Source organism: Lepidochelys kempii, chromosome 3 (genome assembly GCF_965140285.1).
Source record: "Lepidochelys kempii isolate rLepKem1 chromosome 3, rLepKem1.hap1, whole genome shotgun sequence".
Classification (NCBI taxonomy): Eukaryota; Metazoa; Chordata; order Testudines; family Cheloniidae; genus Lepidochelys; species Lepidochelys kempii.
In genome coordinates, this window is record NC_136382.1 from 120347885 (window position 1) to 120370587 (window position 22703).

At 39.5% G+C, this 22703-nt stretch overlaps 1 protein-coding gene across 9 annotated transcripts in view; it reads left to right on the plus strand.

Annotated features, from left to right (window-relative positions):
- ZDHHC14 (zDHHC palmitoyltransferase 14) overlaps window positions 1-22703 on the plus strand; it is a 167990-nt gene that overhangs the window by 90344 nt on the left and 54943 nt on the right. For 8 of the 9 annotated variants that reach the window (XR_012158100.2, XM_073337756.2, XM_073337758.2 and 5 more), the window contains exon 4: window positions 19687-19824. The exons of the other annotated variant lie outside the window; for it this stretch is intronic. Coding sequence is in view for 7 of the 8 variants with exons in the window: in XM_073337756.2 (XP_073193857.1) it covers window positions 19687-19824 (138 nt within the window). In the remaining variant the exon portion in view is untranslated. The remainder of the gene's footprint in view (window positions 1-19686; window positions 19825-22703) is intronic. 9 annotated transcript variants of the gene reach the window in all.

A 22703-nucleotide genomic window follows, 5' to 3' on the forward strand; every position in this document is an offset into this window, starting at 1 on the left:
CGTGAGCTACAGCTCACTTCATCGATGAAGTGAGCTGTAGCTCACGAAAGCTTATGCTCAAATAAATTGGTTAGTCTCTAAGGTGCCACAAGTACTCCTTTTCTTTTTTTGAAATAATGTTTTGATGCTCTTCTGTACATAGTTTCTTGAAGGGTAAGTAAGTGTGGTTGACTACTTTTGATTTTTAACCACTATTCAAACCGGTGTAGTTTTGCAGTGTAATTAGAATACATTTGGGGTTTAATGTGGCTGATTAACACACTGGTGATCCTGAACCTTGTGCAGTCAAGAAAATAATGCAGATGTCTCCAGCTCAGAAATGCAATTGCAGCATGTAGCAGTGATCCTTTTCAGTATATATCAATCACTGGAAGAATTATACATTCACATTTAGAGAATATCCATATAGTGAATTATAAGCTGAGTGTGGAAAGGTAGCCTTTGGTCTTCATATAATGAATGGATACCTACAGGCAGTTTCTTTGGTAAATAAATCAATCTGTTAGATGTTATGGTAAAAATTCTATCTACTAATCAGGAAAAGTTTTTCTTCTATATTAAAATTGGAATTCTTAAATAAACAGAGGTCAATTTTAAGCTAAAATCTCTTTTTATAAAAGCCAGCTTTTATTGACCGTAGGACAAATAGGAATGTTTCTCTGATTTTCAAATTAGAATTGATTACAGTCAAAAACAGGAGTGTGTTAGAGGGAAAGTTCTGAGTGATTTTTCCTGCTAATAGAATCATAGAAGATTAGGGTTTGGAACAGACCTCAGGAGGTCATCTAGTCCAACCCCCTTCTCAAAGCAGGACCAACCCCAACTAAATCATCCCAGTCAGGGCTTTGTTAAGCCGGGCCTCAAAAACCTCTCAGGATGGAGATTCCACCACCTCCCTAGGTAGCCCATTCCAGTGCTTCACCACCCTCGTAGTGAAATAGTTTTTCTTAATATCCAACCTAGACCTCCCCCACTGAAACTTGAGACCATTGCTCCTTGTTCTGTCATCTGCCATCCCCGAGAACAGCCTAGCTCCATCCTCTTTGGAACCCCCCTTCAGATAGTTGAAGGCTGCTATCAAATCCCCCCTCACTCTTCTCTTCTGCAGACTAAATAATCTTAGTTCCCTCAGCCTCTCCTCAATAGACTCTCCCTTTCTGCTTAAATCATTCCTGCCATAGAAAACTTATCCCAGGCAATTATAAAATTACTTCAATAGATGAGTTCTTTCTGGATTGGACCTTATTTCAACAAATCATTCTTTTAAAAATACAATGTATAAACATTTCCAACAATTGGCCAAATGGTGGGGTTCACGTGAAATGTTTTTGTTTAAATAGTTTCCCTGGTTATACACCACTGTTCCAGGCGCAAGAAAAGAAAACTGGGAGTGACTTGTTAAAATAGTCACAGCACATAACTGATTGATTAAAAAATAAGGGATGGGTATCAGAAATATTTTCTGTAGAAACCTCTCACAGGTTCTTCTTGTAGTGGGTGTGTCAAGTTTGCCAGATGGCATCAGCTTCCTGCACTGAAAGTACGAGTTATTTAGAACAGGTTGATCAGTAGTAGTAGTATAAAGCTTTTAAAATGTTCGTATGCTGTGGCTGTTTGGGAGTTAGAATAATTTGTATAAAGCTTTACGGTCCAGTATAGCTGACACTTGTGTACGTTACTTGATTCTGTTTCACTATGCATTAATACTCTAACATCACCTTTAATGGACCATTAGTTGAAAAATGTTTGTTTACATCATTAACGGGAAAGACAAATGGGGCGTACAAATAAAAATAAAAGTAGGTCCTTCTGCAGTGCTATAGTCAGCTATAAATCAATGGTCCCGCTTTTCGACTGTAGTTGGACTATGCAGAAAAGGTGGGTTTTTTTTTTAAAGGGGAGACTTTGGCTAGTTAACACTAGATCATAATTGAGAACTCTCCTTTTCAGGAGCCAAAAAATTTAGGATATGACTAGCAACATCCTTATAATGGGTCTTTCAGGGATCTGTCCCCATCAGCTGCTGCATGGAAAGACACACACACACACAAGTCCAGTCCTTTCAACAGGGGCGCTCTGTGTCAGTCTAGCAATGGCTAGCTTTCAGCCCTCCAGCCAAGGCTTTCTGGTGATTTCTGCCCTTTTTGGAGTTCCAAGTGAAACAATTGATCAATCCAAGATCAGCAAAACAGATAAAACAAAAGGATGAAAGGGGCAACCTGTAGTCAGTTTCAGTTCAGCCCCTTTTCAGAGGGGCCCAGCCCAGGATGGGCCAGAGTCCACTCCAGATTTCACTGGGTGTCCAGCACGAGTTATGGGATTTGGTCCCTTTCCCCTTTTTTCGGGCAGGGTCTGTGTTCCCTTACTGTGAGGACAGAGGCTCCGCTAGCTACCAGCTATTTTTATGGGAGCTGGGAAGCTCGAGAGCCTGCTCCATTCCTAGGGCTGCCCACTGAGTGGAGCTTCCTCCTCCATTGCTGACATGACTTGCAGGTGCTGTGGGGCAGGGCTTCTCCAAGCCAAAGCAGCCCCTTAACCCATCTGATTCACCTCATCACAGGCCCTCTACTCTAGTGTCTGAGTGCCTCCCAAGTGAAAATCAAAATCTCAATAGGTTAGTGGTATAATTTTCCTCAATTACTTCCCTAAGACAGTTGGGGCTATGTATGTGTTTTGTTTAATTTCCTTCTCTAGCTCCTCTTCAGCTCTTTTTCCTAATCTTCCTTTTTCTCTCTTTATCTTTGCTCATTGTAGTTACAGCTGTGCTAGTGCCAAGTTGAAGAAAGTAAGTTTTGCACTTAGTTTTGAGGGCCAAGTCACTGAGTACTCTTAAGCACGTTTTCGGTTTTCTTAAGGGTTTGCTGTTCAGTCGACCCAGCTCTGCTCTTTTTGGCAGAAAATGAAATGGCCAGCTGTTCATTCTGGGCTTCACCTGGACATCAGCTGCCTTCCTTTTGTATACCAACTAAGGTATATTGTCTTTTGGGGTATTTTGAAACCCCCAAAAAGAAAATGCAAGCTACCAGATGCACAGATGAGTCTGGCTGACTACCTTTTATTAATGATTTTGTTTATGGTGGTATCCACTGTAGCTAAACACTTTCTAGACATGTAGAGAGGGTGGTCAAAGAACTTGCAATCTAGGGAAAGACTGACAAAAACAAGGAGTTGGTTAGGGAAGAGGAGCAACAAAAAGGGATTTTTATACAAATTAGTAAGATTCACTGTAAGCAGCATCAGAAGATTGTCTTTAAGAGGGGTTTAAAAGTATAATGTTCTTATAGATTAACTCAGGGAGGCGATACTATGTACAGAGGAGACCATGTAGAAGAAAGTACAAGGGTGATTGTGGGAGAGGCTCACAAATACGTGGACATGGTTAAGAAAGTTGGTGGAGTGAAGGGTGTGTGTGGAAGGTAACAGAAAACTTGATGAGAAAATAATTAGGAAGGGATAAGTATTTTATTGAGCTTTGGGGTTGGTGATCAAATGCTTACATTTGATACGTTGCTGTTGGGGAGACAGTGGAGGGATTAAAAGAAGTGAGGTGATCATATCGATAGGCAACAAGTGTTACCCGGGGTTCTTTCAACCCAAAGCTCCTGGTAACGTTTACTCTGTGCGAGGTAGTGTCAGGAAATAAATCAGGGGAGACACAACCGTCCGACTGATAGATGGCTGGCACAAACAAGACAACACAAGAGTGCTTTCACTTAAAGTTAAATTTTACTTCGTCTCAAGCACTTACACACATCCGCCACAGGTTAGTAAAACACCCCCAACCCTTGATAATTACCGAAGCTGAGTGTGGCTCTCAAGTGGCACAGCAGCAGCCTGTCTGCTGGTGGGGAACACAAGATGCATCCAGTGGGAAAGTCCAGTCCCGAAGAGTCCCACAACCTCAAACTTTTCCCCCTTATTTTATACATTAGTAACTCAATGACATGTCCCCTAAAGGAAACTTGTTAAGCAAGCAGTTTCAATGGTCAAGCAAGAGGTTTTCTTCTGATTATTGGTTAACCAGGTGAGGTTTTTTCCCAGAGTTTGCAGCCTTGAGACCCTGTTAAACACATTCCTGAGGGCACATCCTGCTCTTCTAAAATGCATGGATCAGCAGCTTCAACACAATTCTTTGAAGAATGTGGGGTCAAGCTGCCTTTTCTGTGGCACCCCAAACCCCCTTCCCTCCTCCCTGGGTCAAGCTGAGGCTGCTGCATGGCCACTTTACGGTCTGCTGACTTGGCTGCTTTTAGCAATAAGCAATAGTGGATTCAGGCACTTTACTGGTTTGCCAAAATCTCCCCATACACAAGGACTTTAGAAATTGCATTTTGTAAGGAATGAAGGGGAATAAACCCTTCATTGTTAGAAATGGCTGCAAGGTGTGTTGCAGTAATACCCCGTTTCTCTAGACTTCCATTTTCTCCCTCCCAGCCCCTGCTTCTCCACCTCGTCATTTGAATTTTGGCTATGGTGCATGTTGTAGTTGGAAGTTGTATTAGGTAATGCACAAACGCATATTTGGACTTGCAATGGTATGTATAATGGGGAGATTTTCAAAGGCACAGGCCTTAGGCACCTAGCAGCTTTTGAACTCCTGCTGACTGCCAATGTGGGCTGGGCTCCTAATTGCCATTTGTGCCTTTGAAAATTTTACCCTTAATGTACTGGCAGATAAAGGGATTTTGGTTATTAATTGCAGATATTTGTTAGAAGCAGTAGTGTGGGAAGTGTGCAATGTAATTATTATATTGTATTTTATATATGCTGACATTTCATGACTATGAAACTACCCAGAGCAATGGCTGGATGTTTCCCCAATAAATTGATAAATATTTTTATTGATAAAATTAAACATCTTCATCTAGATTTGATTTTTAAAATATCATTTGTGCAAAAAAGCATTATTCTATAAGGTAACTTTCTGCCATTATCTATTAAAGATGGACTGTTTACTTTGTGGACCGTTTACTCCACAAGTGATCTTATTACATTACTTGTGTATGTGGCTTATATCTGTGGGATGGCACATCGACTGGCATCTAAGTTGCTCCTAGTTTTAAAATATCTACCGAGCATCCCCGTTGTTGCTCTTTCTGAATTACTTCTTCTTGTAGTCATGCAAAACACCCAAATATATTCTCATTAATAGAATTCCATTTTTCACAATTACTTTGCTGGTTTAGGTCACATCACTTTTTAAGGCTTTGCATAGACTTGTTTAGTCATGCAGAGGGTATCACAGATACTTATCTTTGGCACCTACAAAAAAAAAATTTAATGAATGTTCAGCACCCTGAACGCTTTTGCAGGGGGTGGTTTATAAATGAAATTATTACTTTATTTATTCACTGAATCTACTCTAGAGGCCAAAAGGCTGAATTATTTTCTTTTCAACCGTAGTAAACATACTGAGATGCCTAAACTCGGTGGCTTTAAAGATCCATTATCTGTTGTCCCCCACAGATGTTGCAAATCTGTGTCCACATCCAGAGCAATTTAATTAGCAGTCACTTTTTGTTATTGGTTTTCACACTGATTTCATGACAAAATCTTTATTATTCTTTTGTAAAGACAATGAATTTCATACTAGTGTACATTATGTACTTAAGTTGTATAAGGTTCAGTATTTCTTAGGTGAATGTTACCAGTTAAGGATCTAGTCTAGTCAGTCTTACTCATGTGAGTAAATATTCTTCATGTGCATAGTCACTCTGAAGTCAATGGGACAAATGACATGAGATAAGAATAGCTCACAGGAGTAAGGTATGAAGGATCGGATACAAAGATTGTGGTTAAAATAGTCTAAATTATAAAGACTTGTAACATTATTAGACAGGATTTAATCCAGCACTATTGTGTTTATTTTCCTTTGTGTACATCAATCTCATTAGGATCCTGGAGAAAATAGACAAATTCTGTATTTAAGAAGCACTTACAAAGAGTATTTATTTAGGGTTTTTTTTATTTTACTACTTTTATTGATGTTTCAAGAGGAAACAAAAGCGACAAGTACAAATTTCCATGCAAAGTACAAAGTCTGTAATCCTGAATAGATGTAGTCATACATTGACATCATAATCCTACAAAGAGCCATAGTTGTAAATATTACAAAGTGTGTGCAGATGTCTTAGATCTCAAAATAATTAGCCAGTTTGACATCCAAGACAATGGATCTTGTTTCCTCTGTCATACTGCAACTATCCATAGTAACTTTGATCAATGCAAGCTGAGCTGTTGGTTATAACTAAGTGCTTGTCTACACTGCCCTGCAGTTCAGACTACAGGGATATGAATATCCGCGCTCACCAAAGTGGTGCAGTATAGTGACCCTGTATGGATGCTGTGAGTGTGAACTAAAAAGTTCCTAGTTCTAAAGTGGATTGATTTAAATCACTGAGACGAAAGCCTCAATTTAAATAATCAATTTAAATCAACTTTTCCATTTGTACTTCCGTTATTTTCTAAAGAAAGGTGCATTCTCACTTGTTGATATAACCATTAAAACATGTTGATTTACAGCTAAATGGAGCCTTTACACTAGATTTGGTACATCTTTTGGCTACCTAGAAGGGTACACGATACATTTATTTAAGAAAATATAAAGCTTAATATTTTCAGATTCTTGGTAAGTGTACATTTTTAGTATGTTAGAAAATGGTGAATGATATATTGCTTATTTACTAGATAATTAACTTTCTGCTTTTGTGTCAAGCTGCATTAGAATGGGAACTGAAATTTAAACACACAAAACAGCATATAAAATGTCTTTTTATTAAACAAAACAACCTCAAATGTTTTGGATATGTAAATTTCTCTTCTCAAAACATGTTTCACATTTACAACTAAATGAGTTGTTAAAGGAACAGAGGGATTAACTGTAGTCAGTGAATTAAATTAATTATTTCAGGTCATCCTGGGAAAATTTTCAAATATGCCTAAGTGAAAGTGACTGAAACTAAAGTTCCTACTTGCCTAAGTCTCTTAAAAATGAGATAATGGTCCCCTCCCTCCTCCTTTTTATTTATAAACTGGAAGAGAGAAGTTTTCCTGCCTTTTCAACTCCCAATCAGTTTCTCAATTTTGAATTAGATAGTCCAAATGAAGAAAATATTCTTTCTGTGCCTGCGGAAAAGACCATTGCTCTCAAAAAGCTGTTTTAGGGACTTAAATAAACTCTGGTTCAGTGGTGTGACTTTCTTTAAAATATCGTCAGCAAACATGTAGTGCTTGAGTGCTTTTCTGCCAGCCCTGAAATTTATTATGTCTGGCAAGATTGATGGGTGATTATTAGATGTTTCTTTACTGCCTGCAATTTAACTTTGTTGTGGAGTAAGTCTTTCTTCAATGTCTCTTGAAGTTCTGTGCAGATTTCAACAGCATCAGCAATACAGCAACAATCTTTCCGCAGTTTGTCCAAGGCTATGGAAATATCCTGAACTTATCTTCTGTATTTCTCTTTAGTCCCATGTTGACTACTATGGCTGTGATAGTTCCATCTTCTTTGTCATGATTTTCTTCACATATCCTCAAAATAAGCTAGTTCTTAATAAGTAGTTCAAAACAGTCAGCCACTGAATTCCATTATACATCTTGGGGGAGAATTAGTTTGGGTCTTCCTCCTCTTTTCAGTGATGCTGAAGCAATTGTTACAGAAGTATTTTGTAATTTCCACATTTTCCTTTATTCCTGGAGTTTTACTGAAGTCTTTGGCTAAAAGATGCATCAAATGAGCACTGCACCCAGATGTTGTAAGTTTCAGAATCCCTTCATTATGATCTTCTATATTTCTTCACATATTTGCAGCATTGTCTGTGACAAAATTTCTGACTTGAATTTTTGTTCAAAATTTGTTGTAGCTTTTACTGCTGCTGCTTTTAAGTATTCTGCTGTATGGGCATTTCCTGATGAATCAGTTGTTTCTGTAAGATAGACAACCCCATCTTCTGTTGTGTCATAAGCATATATTACTGAATAATTATATACCCATTCAGACTCAGATTGATGAATTTCCTGTCAATGTATTTTGCATACTGTTCAGTTTCCTTCTTATATACTGTATCTAGCAACCTTCCAGCAATGTCTGCTCTGCAGGGTGAAGTGTGGTGTGGTCATGATGATGGTGAACCATGTCAATGAAATGTTTGTTCTGAACAAGACAAAAGAGATGTGTTCTTTTCATCTATGGAGTCTTGCTGGAATTTGCTGGTCCTGATTACAATCTCATCCATGGTTTTACAGGATGAAGAAAGACTTGTGGGTTTTCTTGGTTTTTATTTATTTATTTTGGGGAGGAAGGGGGTATATGGGTAATTACTGTCTGACATATGTTTAGTTGCAGCACTGCTGGTGCTACCAGCAGATAACTCTGAAGCTGTAGTCATTGCAGAGGATGGACGTTCATAACCCCTTACATCTAAGCCAGGCCTTTAAACAAAATGGTGAAAATAGTCGCTCTCACTGAATATTACTTAGTGCACTGCTTTTTAAAAAAATCCAATTGTAAACGAAAGATTTATCCTACTGAAGCTATTTGTTTCACTGTTTAAATGAGAATTTATTCTAAACCCAGTTTTATAGGAAAAATAATAAATTATAAGGATTATTTACATCTATTTATCTCTAGCAACCTATCAAATAGTTTTGGGGGAAAAAATGTTTAAAATTCATAAATGTCTAATTTTTTTCTTTTAAACAGGAAATCTTCAACTAGGATTTTTGATTATACTGAGCAATAAAAAAATCATTTCAGAAGTCCAGCAGTAACAGTAAAAATAAATTGATAAATACTCCCACAACCATCTTGAAATTAATAAGTAACTTAATCCACCAAAAACACAAATTTATGACAATCTGAGTTATCATTCACTAGCATAGTAAGACATGGTAGGTGGTCCATAAGAATGGTGCAAAAACAAGTTTACTAACCAGCTGATCTAGATTGTTCAGACATGTCCACATCATCATCTTCAAAGTCATTGCCGTCTGAGGAGCATTTTTTCATAGTGTTGTTTAATTCTGACAACCAGGCCTTCCATCTCTTTGTTGCACTGTTTTACATTTGGCAGGTGTTCCTTTTTTTACCCATAGGTACAGGAATTTCTTGAAAATATTCCCCAATGGGTCTCTTTTATGACCTGCAGATATGGCCTTTTCCCCCCTCCTCCAGTTCCACGGTGTTGACATCGACACTAGAGGCTGCACTCTGAAGAATGTTGTCCCTTGTTCCCAGTGTCCTGCTGTGACACCAGCATTGCTCCTTTCTGGTTGCACACTCTGCTCCATAACTCCCCGGTGCCAACCCTCCTCCACTACTCCCCCCAGACAGACAAAAGAACTAACCATCCAAGACTACTACTTGTGTAACCCACTTTTGCACTGCAGTATTTCATTTGTTTAGAGGGAGGCAGCTGACAAGTTAATGGATTTCTGTTTGTACCTCTGTGTACGCCTGCAAGGAGATAGAACAAGGCCATTTATTAAAGTGCTCAGAACCATCCAGAAGCAAGGAGTGATAGTTACTGGGCAGCTCAGTGGTTTTTCTATTAGGTGGAGAGTAAATTTCCATGGTGGGTAGAGTCATAAATATTCGTAATTTGAGAACCAAGCCAATCAGAGCTCAGGTAGGATGAAGCTGTAAAAATAGGAGTATGAGACCATCTAGGTGGGCTCAGTGGATGATCATGATGAGACACATCATGGTGTCTCCTAGAGTCAGAAACTGGGTCCCAGTGTACATGATGACTTTGCCAGTCTCTAGCAGAGATCTTGGGTCTCCTATAGGATCAAGTCCGTAATACAGTACCTGACCTACATCAAAAGTTAGATGTTTTCCCCCGATTCTTTCTTTATATAGAAAAGCAGTTTTTAACTCAACTTTTTTATAGAGGCTCATAGGTGTAGCATATTTTTTTTATGTAAGTGTTTTAAGTGATAAGTTTAGGCCTTAACATATTTTGTATTAAATTCAGATTTCATTTTAATGAAATGAACAGGTTTATTTTTAAAAAGAAACTTCTTATAATTTAAATAAAATAAAATCTGATTTAAATTTAAAACAATTCCTTTCTCCCCCCCCAAAAAACATTAATTTTTTATCCACCTTGTGGATGTGTGATGAGAACCACATTAATGCAAAGTAGGAACCTTTTAGTTCATGCCCACAGCATCCACACAGGGAAGTTACAGTGCAGCATTTTGTTGTGCACTGCCATTCTCACAAACACACCCCAATATGAACTGCAGAGCAGTGTAATCCTAGCCATAGTTTTAGCTAATGAAGCTGAAAAGGGAGTTGTTAATTCTGCAGAATCCCAAGAGCAATTTTTAGTGCACTTGCCTGTATGCTGTTAAGGGATGAATAGGTCATATTAAATATTCAGTTAGTGGATTAGTTTTGTATCTTTTCCATTTGAAATTTTAGAAGGAAAAAAGTAGAAAGTGAATTTTGTGTTCATTAGAAAGCACTTAGAAAGTGACGCGGACAAGATAGCTACATATTGTATCCTACAGAATCTTTTTGTTACTTTCTTGCCCATCCCTTCAAGTTAACCTTTATACAAAGTGATATTTGCATCTAGCTAGTCCTTCAAGGAAGGGGAAAGAAGGCAACTTTTAAATACTAGTGAATGCTTCTCAAGTCTTACAACAAATCCAGAGAGGAATTCTATCAACTAAAAGACCAACCTTGCCTTCAAATGATTCATGTCAGAAAATGTCAAAAAATTTTTTTTTATATATTAGATATGTTTCTCATCAAACATTTTGACAGAGGAAAATACTTTACGGCTTCAAGGGGGTCTAGGATTGCCTTACATGCCTGTCGGGATATAGTGCTTAGAAATGGAAGCTTAATATTTCGGGTTTAAAGAGTCTATACTATATGGTGATCTTTTAAATAGAGAAGCTCTTTGTTTCTGAGCTGTATGATATATTTTTAAATAATTACTTGAAAAAGGGCACAGTCAGCCTGTTTAGGCACTAAATATAACATGCCTTTAAAGTTTCATATTAAAATAGGAAACATTATCCTTTTTACCCTACAGTAACTGCTAGAATTCTCAAATAAAATAATAATTGTTCTTGAAAGTGACTGTTCAAAAGTAACTGTCCTAGGGCCTGGAAAGAGATGTTGGGCTAAATACAGAGGCAAGTCTAGAAGAAACCTGGAAAAGAATTCAGAGTGTGCATTACTTAGACTCATTCTCCCAAATATTTGCTCTCCTAATACATGTACTAAATACATATTTATCTTGCACGTCACCTCTGAATTCACCCACTATGTATGAGGAAAACCAAGTTGCTGTAACTTACATTCTAAGGAGCCAAAAGAGAGAAGTGTAGCAGGAAAGCACCTAACGCAAAGGTGTAAGAAATAGCAAAGTTTAAAATGGCAATTCCTGCTTTTAGCTTTACATCTTCTGATTCCCCAGCATTCAAGATGCATCAGCATAGACTCATGTACATCAGTGAAAAGCCACTTAGAGATGCATCATTTAATGTGTATTATGCATTCTCTCTGAATTCGGTCCTTTAAGTATTGTGGCATTTTCCATTACAAAATACCAACATAGTCACTAAAGTTCTTATTCCCACCTTCTGAAATGTCACTATTTTTTCAGACGCTGAGCAATTGCTACACATGAGCAAAGCTACTTCTCTTGGTATTCACTGTGATTAAGAAAAAGTAGTTAAGGAGTTACAAAAAACTTGTTTTATTTGGAAAGTGATCATAAAATTACCTGTACATTGCATATACGTTGTTATACCAAACAATATTTTGAGACTCTTGGTCATGAGTGTTGTACTGTTATGATATAGTCGCTTTACCCAAGGAGCTATAGTTATTAGTGCAGTATTGACTAACTTTTGGTGTTGGGAGGGAGGGAGCAGAAATCCTGCAATTTATAAAGTAAGTATCTTTTTAATTCACAATTTTGACAGCTTGCTGATCCCGCTAAACAAGAGCAAATTTCTTTGTGTAAAGGGCATGCAAGGAATGTCATGAATCCACAGGATGAGTGCTATGGACCTAGCTTTGGAACAGTCTCTAGGAGGAACCCCTACGTGCCAGACCCACTAGGCATCACGCTTTTCCTCCAGGGTCAGCTGCATGGCTTCACCACCTCCTTAGACTGGACCTCTGGGCCTTCAGCAGTCATTTTTCACACCATGAGGTTCGTTCAGTAAATCCAAATGAGACAGTCTCCTGATAGAGATATTACACTCTTCAGGGATTAATGCATCTTCAGCTTCCCTAAGGAGAGTCAGAGAAGTCCATATCCCTCTGGGTCATGGGTTGCTAGGTGTCCGTCTCTTGGCTCTTGGATTTGCCATGGTCTTCTCAGATGCTCCATTGATATGGAGATTAAGGCCCAGCCATCTATGTGTCTCAGCTTGCCCTGAGAGCAAACAATCCCCTTCCACCCACTGGGTAACAATGCTGTTGATAGGTGAAACTGAGGCACAAACAGGCCTCATAAAAGTATTACAAAATATTCCCACTTTGTCACAGGGAGCAAGGCTAAAAAGGAAACCAATAAAGGACACATTTTCTTTCAAGGCAAGAACTATTTCTCAGCATGAATTGAGATCTCTCAACCTTGGGAAATTGCATCTTTTTGACCTTCCATGGATAACCACAAATTCTTTTTTTTGTGACAGTCTGACCTAGTTGTAGAGAAAGCTTATGTGGGAAGGAAAGGCATTATAAAAATTGAAATGGTATCTTATTACTTTGCACATTTTACTGAGGAGAAAAAGAACTTCATTTCGTTGCCAGTTTTCTAACCCAGGCAAAAATGTCAGGCAGAGTTTACTCTTCCAAATATGGCATCATTCAATTCCAGCCTACTAAAATGTTGAGGGGACAATTCAAATTATATGAACTCATTTGTTCATTAGAGTTTATTAAGCCACAGCTTATTACATTATAGATGAAGCAAGTCTAAACTCGAAGGTTCTTAATGGTGCAAGAAGTTTGGGTTGTCTGTTCGTGTTGCAAGTATTGCTGTTCCCTCTTTTTATTCATTAATACCATAAATGTCCTGAAGTTCAAAGCAAGGGGCCCCTAATGCACATTCTGCAGTAATACCAGTCAGTATCAAACAAAGAGATGAGAACTCCTGGCATTTCTAAGTGATGGGTAGGTTCTGTGGAAGGCAGCTTGTCTACCTCTCCCTTCTGTTGCAGGGCTGAGACCCCACTACTATTACCAGTAAAAACCACCAACAGTTATTTGACTCCTGCTGTCTAGACCATGTATCATAAATACTGCTAACTATAAACTTCGATGGTATCTACTACTCCAGTGGTTTTCAAACTTCATAGCACCGCAACCCTCTTCTGACAAAAAAAAAAAATTACTACATGACCCCAGAAGGGGGGGACCGACGCCTGTGCCAGCCCCAATGTCCCAGGCAGGGGGGCCAAAGACCAAGGGCGTCAGCCACAGGCGGGGGTACAGGGGAGGGGTGTGTGCAAAGCTGAAACCCAAGAGCTTCAGCCCCTGGAGGGGTGGCCTGTAAACTGAGCCCCGCCACCCAGGGCTGAAGCTGAAGCCTGAGCCCCACCACTCAGGGCTGAAGTTCTTCGGCTTCTGCTTCAGCCCTGGGGCCCAGCAAGTCTAATGCCAGCCCTGGTGACTCCATTAAAACAGGGTCGCCTCCTGACCCACAGTTTGAGAACCCGTCCTACTCCTTTACCTGCCACCCTATATGGAAAAGATGAATAGGACACTGAGACAAAATTTTCAGCTAGCACTTAGCTGGCTATGTTTTTGATCACTGGCTGAAAGGAGATTAAATTGGGCCATACAAATTAGTGAACATTCAGCTAAATAGACCCTTCAGCCAGCACTCTGTTGAAGCCTAGAAAGCTGTGATGGAGAGGAGAGTGAAATCAAAAAGCTAAGAAGTATGTAAAATACAACAAAGATGGGGGATGGAAGGAGACAAATCTCAAGAGGAAAACACGTTACCACTGTTCAATAAGATGTTGCTGTTTCAATTATTTGTAACTATATGGTGTTTGCTCAAGTGCCAGGACAATTGAATCCTCTGTTATATCACTGGGGGATAAGGGTAACCCTACAGATAAACAAATACACATACTTAACTGAAAGATGTGTGGAACAGTCCCTCAGATTTCTAGCCTATATAGCCTGTTGTGATGTCACATATCATTATGTCTCTAACTACTTCCTATGAGAAGGGATGGGACCCAATTTATTCACTTCTTATAATTTACCAATATATAAACTAGCTCTCATTTGCACATTTTAACATCTGCCTATTACATGATACAGATCTGAGGTACAAAATGTAGTGTTCTGCCTGAACCAATGAGAGGTTTAAGATTTGATATTTTATGACTTCAAGGCTAGAAACTGGAACTTTATACCATTAAGAGGAGTTGATTCCACAGCATATCAATATACAAGAGAATGAGGGTATTTAAAAAAGGCATTCTCCAGAGATGCTGCATGGAATTTCCTTTTTTTAACAGAAAGCCACTTTTTGTAACCTTTTGCTTAGGATCGTGCCCCTAAAATGTTTTGTGTATCTGTGACCAAATGCACCCCTGTATTCACACCCTACACACTATTTTAATAATCCTTAATACAAAATATCCCTTGTGAGGGATAATTTGAAAACTAATAACTCGCTGGTCAGTAATATCAGTGAAGTGTATGTAGCTACATTATACATAAAATTATGAATTCCCCCATATGATATTGATAGCACATGTTCAAACCCATGTAGCCCACGTTAAGCAGGAGTGGGTAAGCAGCTCTGTCTTAAACAAAGGAATGTGTGCTTACCCCATTTTATATATAAGTAGTAAACAAGGTTTTCAGACAGCAAGAGGGAGACAAGGCAAATCTGCATTTCAGCATACACAGGGGAGAAGAAAGAGCATGAGGGCACCTTCATCCCCAGACTCCACGGCGCCACCTTTACTGTTTGAATAAACTTTAAGGAGCAATGCTCAGAAGAATCACTTCAAAGAGGAAATGGACTATAAAAGTGAGAGGTAAAAACACCCCAGGATCTTGCTCTTTCTATCTTGCTCGCTTGCTTTTTTACCTAAGATGGACAAAGAAACCAGCCCTTTGGAATTTGAGGGCAGATGCCGACTTGAGAATTTGGTTAGCTGTGTTGGTGGGAACATGTGGTAAGGATTTTACCTTGAACCAAATCTAGTTTAAGTTTTAGTACCAGACAGCATATTATCTTTATTTCTCTGGTAACCATTTCTGACTTAATGTCTTCTTCTCACTTCAAATCTATCTCCCTCTAGTTAATTGTGTCTTATTCTTTAATCAAACCTAATCCAGTGTTGTGTTTAAGCTGAATTGTTTGGTAACTCTAAAGTAGCAAACTGTTGAATATTGATCCCTTAGAGGGGCAACAGACTTAATATCTGAACTGTCTAGGAGAGGGCTGAACAGTTCAGAATACATGTTTTTGGGGAAAATCCAGGACTGGGAGTGTGTCAGGGTCACCCTGCAAGTGGTAATCAAGGCTGGTGAAAGCCAAAGTGTTGACTGGAGTGTTGCTGGCAGGCTGCAGCTATACACAGATACTCAGAGTGTGACCTGCATGCTGTTTATCTGTTTGTTAGCGGCCCAGGTTGTGAGCTACAGCAGCAAAACATTGTGAGGCACTCAAGATTGAAGGGCAGTTAGTGATACAACCCCTCACTGGTCTGGATTGCACCATAGAAGGTGATAGTGGCATAGTCAAAACAGGATTTATACATAGCATGCTGTTTACAATCTAAGCACTGGTGTAACAATTTTAAGTGAGTCTCAAGTATGGTGGCCAGGAATAGTCAAAAGAAAGGTTACCATTTGTTATTTTCAGTTTATTTCATTTCAGGTAAGGGAAATAGAAGTAGCAAGGCGTAAATATGAGCACCAGCAAAGCCAGAGCAGCTGAGTTTGGGAGCTACAGCAGCAAAGGATTGTGAGGCACCCAAGGTTGCAGGACAGATGGTGACAACACCTCACTGGTCTGGATTGCACCCTGAATTGTGATAATTTCCATGCCGTATTTTACAATAATATTTTTCTCTGTGGTGTTAACTGCCCAAGTACTGCATTATGTACCAGTTATGTGAGGCAAAGTGCACTATAAAGTGCTTACCCATGCACAGTGCCCATCACTTTGAAGCACCAGTATTCTAATGGAATTTCTAATCACTTCAGGGAACCACTGTGTGTTCCACTACAGCAGAGAAGTTAATAGCACCCAATGTTTTAAGCTCCTGAAATATTTATTAGTAGCTTGATAAGACTGAAGATGCTAATTCTGAATTTTTCTCATTCCCAAGAAGGGTCAGTAACTTTACCTTAAATAGCCATACAGGAATTTGAAATAGATATCTAGCAGAACTATGTGGCCCAAACAACTGTCACGCAAAACCTTGAAAAAGCTAATAAATATAGTAAACTCAGAAGTCTGTAGTGCATGCTGTTTAAATTTTTAAATCAAGATAATCCTAAATACATTCTTTAAGAAAATCCTCTCATGTAGGTCTTAACCATAAAGACGCAATAAAAACAAACTGGTGTGTTTGGACAGATGTGCTTTTTTTTTTTTTTTTTTTGCATAGAATTTGAGGACTTTCAGATTTATTGCATGCCTTTCCTGTCTGACTACAAATAGTTAGCATACATCAATGGAGACCTAAAAGTTAGGAAAAACAAAACAGGCTTTGAATAGGACTTAGACTGAGAATGGGAGGAGGCATAAAAGCATCTGTGTTATTTTCTGATCTTGGACTCTGTTACAATTTAAAATTTTAGAAAGACAAGGTGGGTGAGGTAATATCTTTCATTAGACCAACTTCTGTTATAGAGAGAGACAAGCTTACACAGAGCTCTTCTTCAGGTCTGGGAAACATACTCAGAATGTCACAGCTAAATAGAAAGTGGAATGTTGTTTAGCGTAATGACAGGTTTCACAGCTGTGTTAGTCTGTATTCGCAAAAAGAAAAGGAGTACTTGTGGCACCTTAGAGACTAACCAATTTATTTGAGCATGAGCTTTCGTGAGCTACAGCTCACTTCATCGGATGCATCAATAAATAAATAAATCAAAGCTCATGCTCAAATAAATTGGTTAGTCTCTAAGGTGCCACAAGTACTCCTTTTCTGTTTAGAGTAAGTAATTAACGCATATTCAAGGTACCATTCAAGTGAAGTGGCCCATTTGGGAAAAGAAGAGGAGAGGCAGGGAAGCCTACCCTGGTAGATTTCCACCACAGCAACCACACCTGTCCATTAAACTGTCTCTGGAACACTCCCACACTAGCATCAAATTCCTAGACACACCAGTTAGCTTCAGCAATGGAACCCTACAGACAACTGTGTCCAAGAAACCCACAGGTAACTACACCTACCTTCATAAATCCAGTAATCACCCCAAACACAACAAGAAATCTGTTATCCGTAGCCAAGCACTCAGATATCACCGTATATGCTCCAAGGAGAAATTACAGGATTATACATTAACACATTCAAAACCACCTTCACTAAACTAGGACACTCCACCAGAGAAGTAGATCATATCATGGAACAAGCCACCTTAATACAACAAGAGACCCTGCTTCAATGCAGAAATAAATCCCCTTCTAATGCATACCCTTAGTTGTCACCTACCACCCCACACAGAACCCATACAGGGTATCCTCAAACCACTACAACCTATACTTGATGGGGACCCCACTCTGAAAGAAATCTTTCCTGAACCCCCCAATTCTCATCTTCAAACAAACCCCCAGTCTCTCCAAGCTCATAATCAGAAGAAGGTTCCTCACAGACTTGGACACACTAACTCAAAGCGGCACCAGCCTCTGCCAGAACAACCGATGCAAAACCTGCAGACATATCTCTACTGCTACAATGATCAGCACCCCTCACAACAAACCTTTTAAGATCCATGGGTCCTACACATGGCTATCACAACATGTGGTGTACCTCATCCAGTGCCCAGGGCGGCTCGTGAACCTCTAGCTGGGGGAGGCTAGCCCCCAGCCCCGCCCCTTCCGTATGCCCTGGAATCCAGACCTTCCCGCCCCTCCCCCCCCCACCGTGGCCACCAGCCCCTGCCACAGGCTGGCTAGTGCCCAAAGCGCCCCTCCCCAGAGCATGGGGAGGGAGAGCGCACGGTGGCGACGCTGCAGTCTCCCCCACTCCCCCAGCCCCGGAGGGCCTAGAGGGAGAGCATGTGGTGGTGCTGCTATAGCCTCCCCAGCCCCAGGAATGCGGGCAGCACGGCCCCAGCCCCTGGAGCCCACCGGATCCGTTGAAGCAGGGCCCTCGGGGCAGGGTGTGGGCAGGGCCATGCCTGGCTGTTTGAGGAGGCCCAGCCTCCCCATGTCCAGTGTGCTAAATCCCCCAATAACAACTATGTGGGTGAAACCAGACAATCACTGGAATGAACTCTCACAGGAAAATGATAAAAGACAAAAACACTGTATCACCTGTGTTATGATAACACAAAGCGATCACATTGTATCTGACTTATCAGTCCTCATCCTCAAAGGAACCTGCACAACACTTTCAAAAGATGAGCCTGGGAGCTTAAATTCATAACTTTGCTAGACACTAAAAATCATGGACTAAATAAAGACATTGGATGGGTGGCTTATTACTACAATCTATAATTCCCATAGCTGCCTTTTGCCCCCTACCCATACACACACTGCTTTCCCCCCTTTGACTGGAGGGGTGTTAATGGGCCACTTCATCTCAAATGGTCCATTAAATGTGTGTTAACTACTTATTCTAAACAGTCTAGGCTTGGTCTATACTACATACTTACTCCACCATAACTACAATGCTAAGGGGATGTGAAAAATCCACACTCCTGAGCAATGTAGTTATACTGACCTTAGACAGCACTATGTCCGTGGGAGAGCTTCCCCGTCCAATGTAGTTACCACCTCTTATGGAGGTGGAGTTATTAAGCCAACAGGAGAGCTCTTTCTCTCGTCAGCTGTAGCGCGCCTGGTGTCCCTGGATTATTTCTCAAAAAATAAAATAAAGGATTTAAAACACAATAGCTAAAAAAGCTAAGAAAAAAATTGAGAAAAGTGAACCCTTAAGAATAACCCTTTTCCACCACACTGTATTTCAATTGTTTTGCCATGGAAGTTGTTTGGTGTAGAAGTTTTGGTTCTAACTGAAAAATAGCAGATCTGAGATGGAAGATATGAACTGAATAACAAAAGAAGGGAAAATATTTTCTGCTCCGTAATTGATGGGTGTGGGGTGGTAATGGACACAGGGAAATCTCAAATGTATAATCTGGACATGTGGCACAAAATTATAGTGATAGAGGACTATAGTTCTGAGTAAAAATGAATATATTGGAGACCAAATCCAGATAATTAAACTGGTACTCTATATGTGATAGTGGAAATGTGTATGCTTATTTCTCCAGTTGTACTAAAGCATAAATTTATGTAATTTAACAGACCACCACCTCTGTTGTGCATTAATTTCTTAATTGTAACATTGCATTAAAATACTGGGGGGTGGGGGGGTCCTAAGAAGTTCTCTGACCCGTTTGCAAATACCAATTAAATCATGATTTGTTCTACACTATTTAGAGGGCTTTTCTGAAGTAAAGTAGCACTTTATTAATTATATTCCATTTTTTTCTACCTCTCATTTCAGAACGGTTTGATCACCATTGTCCCTGGGTAGGCAACTGTGTGGGGAAAAGAAACTACCGATTTTTTTATATGTTTATTTTATCTCTGTCCTTTCTGACAGTCTTTATATTTGCATTCGTTATCACCCACATCATCCTTCGTAAGTATGCTGGTGAAATCAGATTATGTATGTAGCCATTTGCTTGAGTTTTTATTTTTAATTTAATCTTTTGATCATCTAGGGTTTTGGGTTTGTTTTTCTACCCTTTCTCTGAAGCTTGAGAGCCACCAGTGATACGCTGTGTTATGGCAATCTGAATTCCTATGCCAGGCTTCCTATAGTAGAGCCTAGCCTTAATGCAATTTTTAATATTCTTTCTGTCATCTAGTGGGCAGTTCCTTTGAGGAATAGCTCATATGCTTTGTGCCCAGGATAAAGTACATCTCCCTCTATCCTGCATTTTTAACAGATAGTTTTCTTAGACATAGACAATCTTGAATGCATAGCCATTGTTGAAACATCCCTGTGTATTATAGGGTGTATGTGATAAGATAGTGTAAAATATATAATCATGGGTTTGATACTGGTTTTTATATTTGTATGCTGGATTGTGTTTGGAAGTAATTCTGTGGGTTTTTTTCACAGTTGATAAATCCTACTAATCCCAATATATATCTCAACTTCTCATGATTGAAAAAGTCTTTCAAACTCCAGTACATTTTTATTAGGAATTTTAAAAACTGTTGGTATTTCTCAACTGTGGTAGATAAGAATAGCCACCCTTGAACAGCTGCTTTTTTGAGGCCATTTTCAAAATTGGGCCTTTTTCTTGTTAGTTTTCTTTATAATAGTTAATTCCAGCTTTTGGTCTAACACATTATGCAGCTAGTTTGTTAATCACAGTGCGCACAGAAATGGTTCTACAGAAAAATCTGCCAATGTATGATTTTTTTAAATTATTTGACCCCTACAAAAATGAAGCTGTTTTCCTTTCTAAAAACAAAAAACAAAAGCCGTAGCATGTGCTTTTTAAAGGAAGAACGGAAGCATTTTCACAAGATTCCTAAAAATGTACAATATTTAAGATCCCTTCAAATGTGCAACAAACTAGAACCAGCAGCAGTTTGAAATGTGGGGAACCCTGTGGCCATAGTAATGTCCTTTCCACCAGCTCCGTCCGCTCTAAATTAATTTTACTTGGAATATTGTCATTAGAAGAATAGCATTCATACTCCAAAAGAAGGAAAAATGAATTATTGGAACTATTTTTACTGTTACTATTTAAACCTGTGAGGCTTTTATTACGCATGTGTGCGCACACATATTTAGGAAAAGTATGTCTACGAGGAATATTTTTATCCATGCTCTTATTCTGGTTTGCCATTTTTAATATATTTAATATATTTTAAAATCTGACTTATCTGAGAGTATAAATCCTCTGCAGTTACGAGTTGATTCCCCTTTCCTTCCTGCAGATGGGGTTCTTTTTTTGCACACTGAAATCACTCAAGTATTTGATCTCCAACATGGCAGTTGAATTTACCAATTGACCATCACTTTACAGTGGTCGCTATTGAAAAAAAAATCAATATTTACTACAGTGGTGGTAATTACATTAAAATTGGGGGCAGAGGGTTTCACACTATATGCTTGAACAGCACATAACACACTATAGATGTTGCAAATATTGGGCTGTAAACATTAAATGCTGACTTCTGTAAAGATACCATCTGTGCAGGATTCTTGCTGTGGGGTCTCATTACCCTAGCATGAGACAGCAAAACCTCCCGAAAGCTTGTTTGGTCCCCAGGTAACCTCCACGCTGCTGATTGATTGCTACCCAGGTTCTTTAACCTCAGCTTTTGGGTGTATCTAGTCATTTCTTGACTGCAGTCTTCGAAAGAGCTCTCTGCAAAAGTTGTATCTAACTGCAGCCGCAACTCTTGAGCTCCCTTGGTGCCTATCCTGCTTCAGGTATTCTTTGTGTCTTCTTTTTTTTTTTTTTTTTTTTGGTGGGATGGGGGGGTAATCCTGCAATTGTTTAGCTGCTGCTTGCCAATAAGTGCTCATAGAGGAGAAGTCTCCAGGAATCTCAGTTCCCTAATCCCTGTCTTTGTATTTGGCATTGAGTGCTTCGCTTAAGTGCCTCTGTGCTTTGGTGTTTTCAAATCTTCAGTTCATTTCCTTGAGACTTTGGTCTTTGTGCAGTGATTTGGAATTGATTCAGCTTCAAAGATACTTCCCTCTGTTTCCCTTTCAGGCTGTTTCTCCACTACCTCATCCCTTTGGCAGCAAGGCAGACCACTCAACAGCTCAGAAAAAAACCTTCCTATCCAAGGACAATATCCAAGACAATGCCAGTTTTCCAGAAAGGATATGCAAGGAATAACAGGTGACAGTTTGGCCATGCTACAATTGTTGAGTTTCATGGCCACAACTGTAGCTGTAAAATCTATGGTATATCTGCACAAAAAACTATCTCTAGTGTACTCTGAGAGTCCAGTGAATCCAAGCATCACCATTTTACATTAGATCCAGAGACCTCCAGGCCTACCTGATACTCCAGAATCCAAAATCATCTGATCCAAATAGCAGTGACCTCTGATGTTTTTCCCCAGGGATGGGGACCGTATGCAGGAACTTAAACTCTCCAAGAGCAACAACTGCACATCAGTGTTCGACCAGCAAGGGGGGGTTCTGAATTTGATGAAGATCTTTAGAGACTTGATATCTTTCATGATGATTCTGATTCAAATGGCAAATCAGGCTATTATGTTTTATATAAACAAGCAAGCATAAGGTTGTCTCTCTGGAAGCCCTTCCAATGAGAGAGAGGGCTCTGTAAGAAATTCCTTAGTAGATATTTTAGAGCCTCATAAGTGGTCTCCTGGATCAGGAAGTACTGAATCAGATCTTTCGTGACAGTGTTACACTAGATGTTGTTCTCTTCATCATTCACCCCAATGAGAAACCACTCATCTTTTACTCGGGACACTGAGAAGGCATTACATTAACAAAAGATACTTATTTTTCCATCC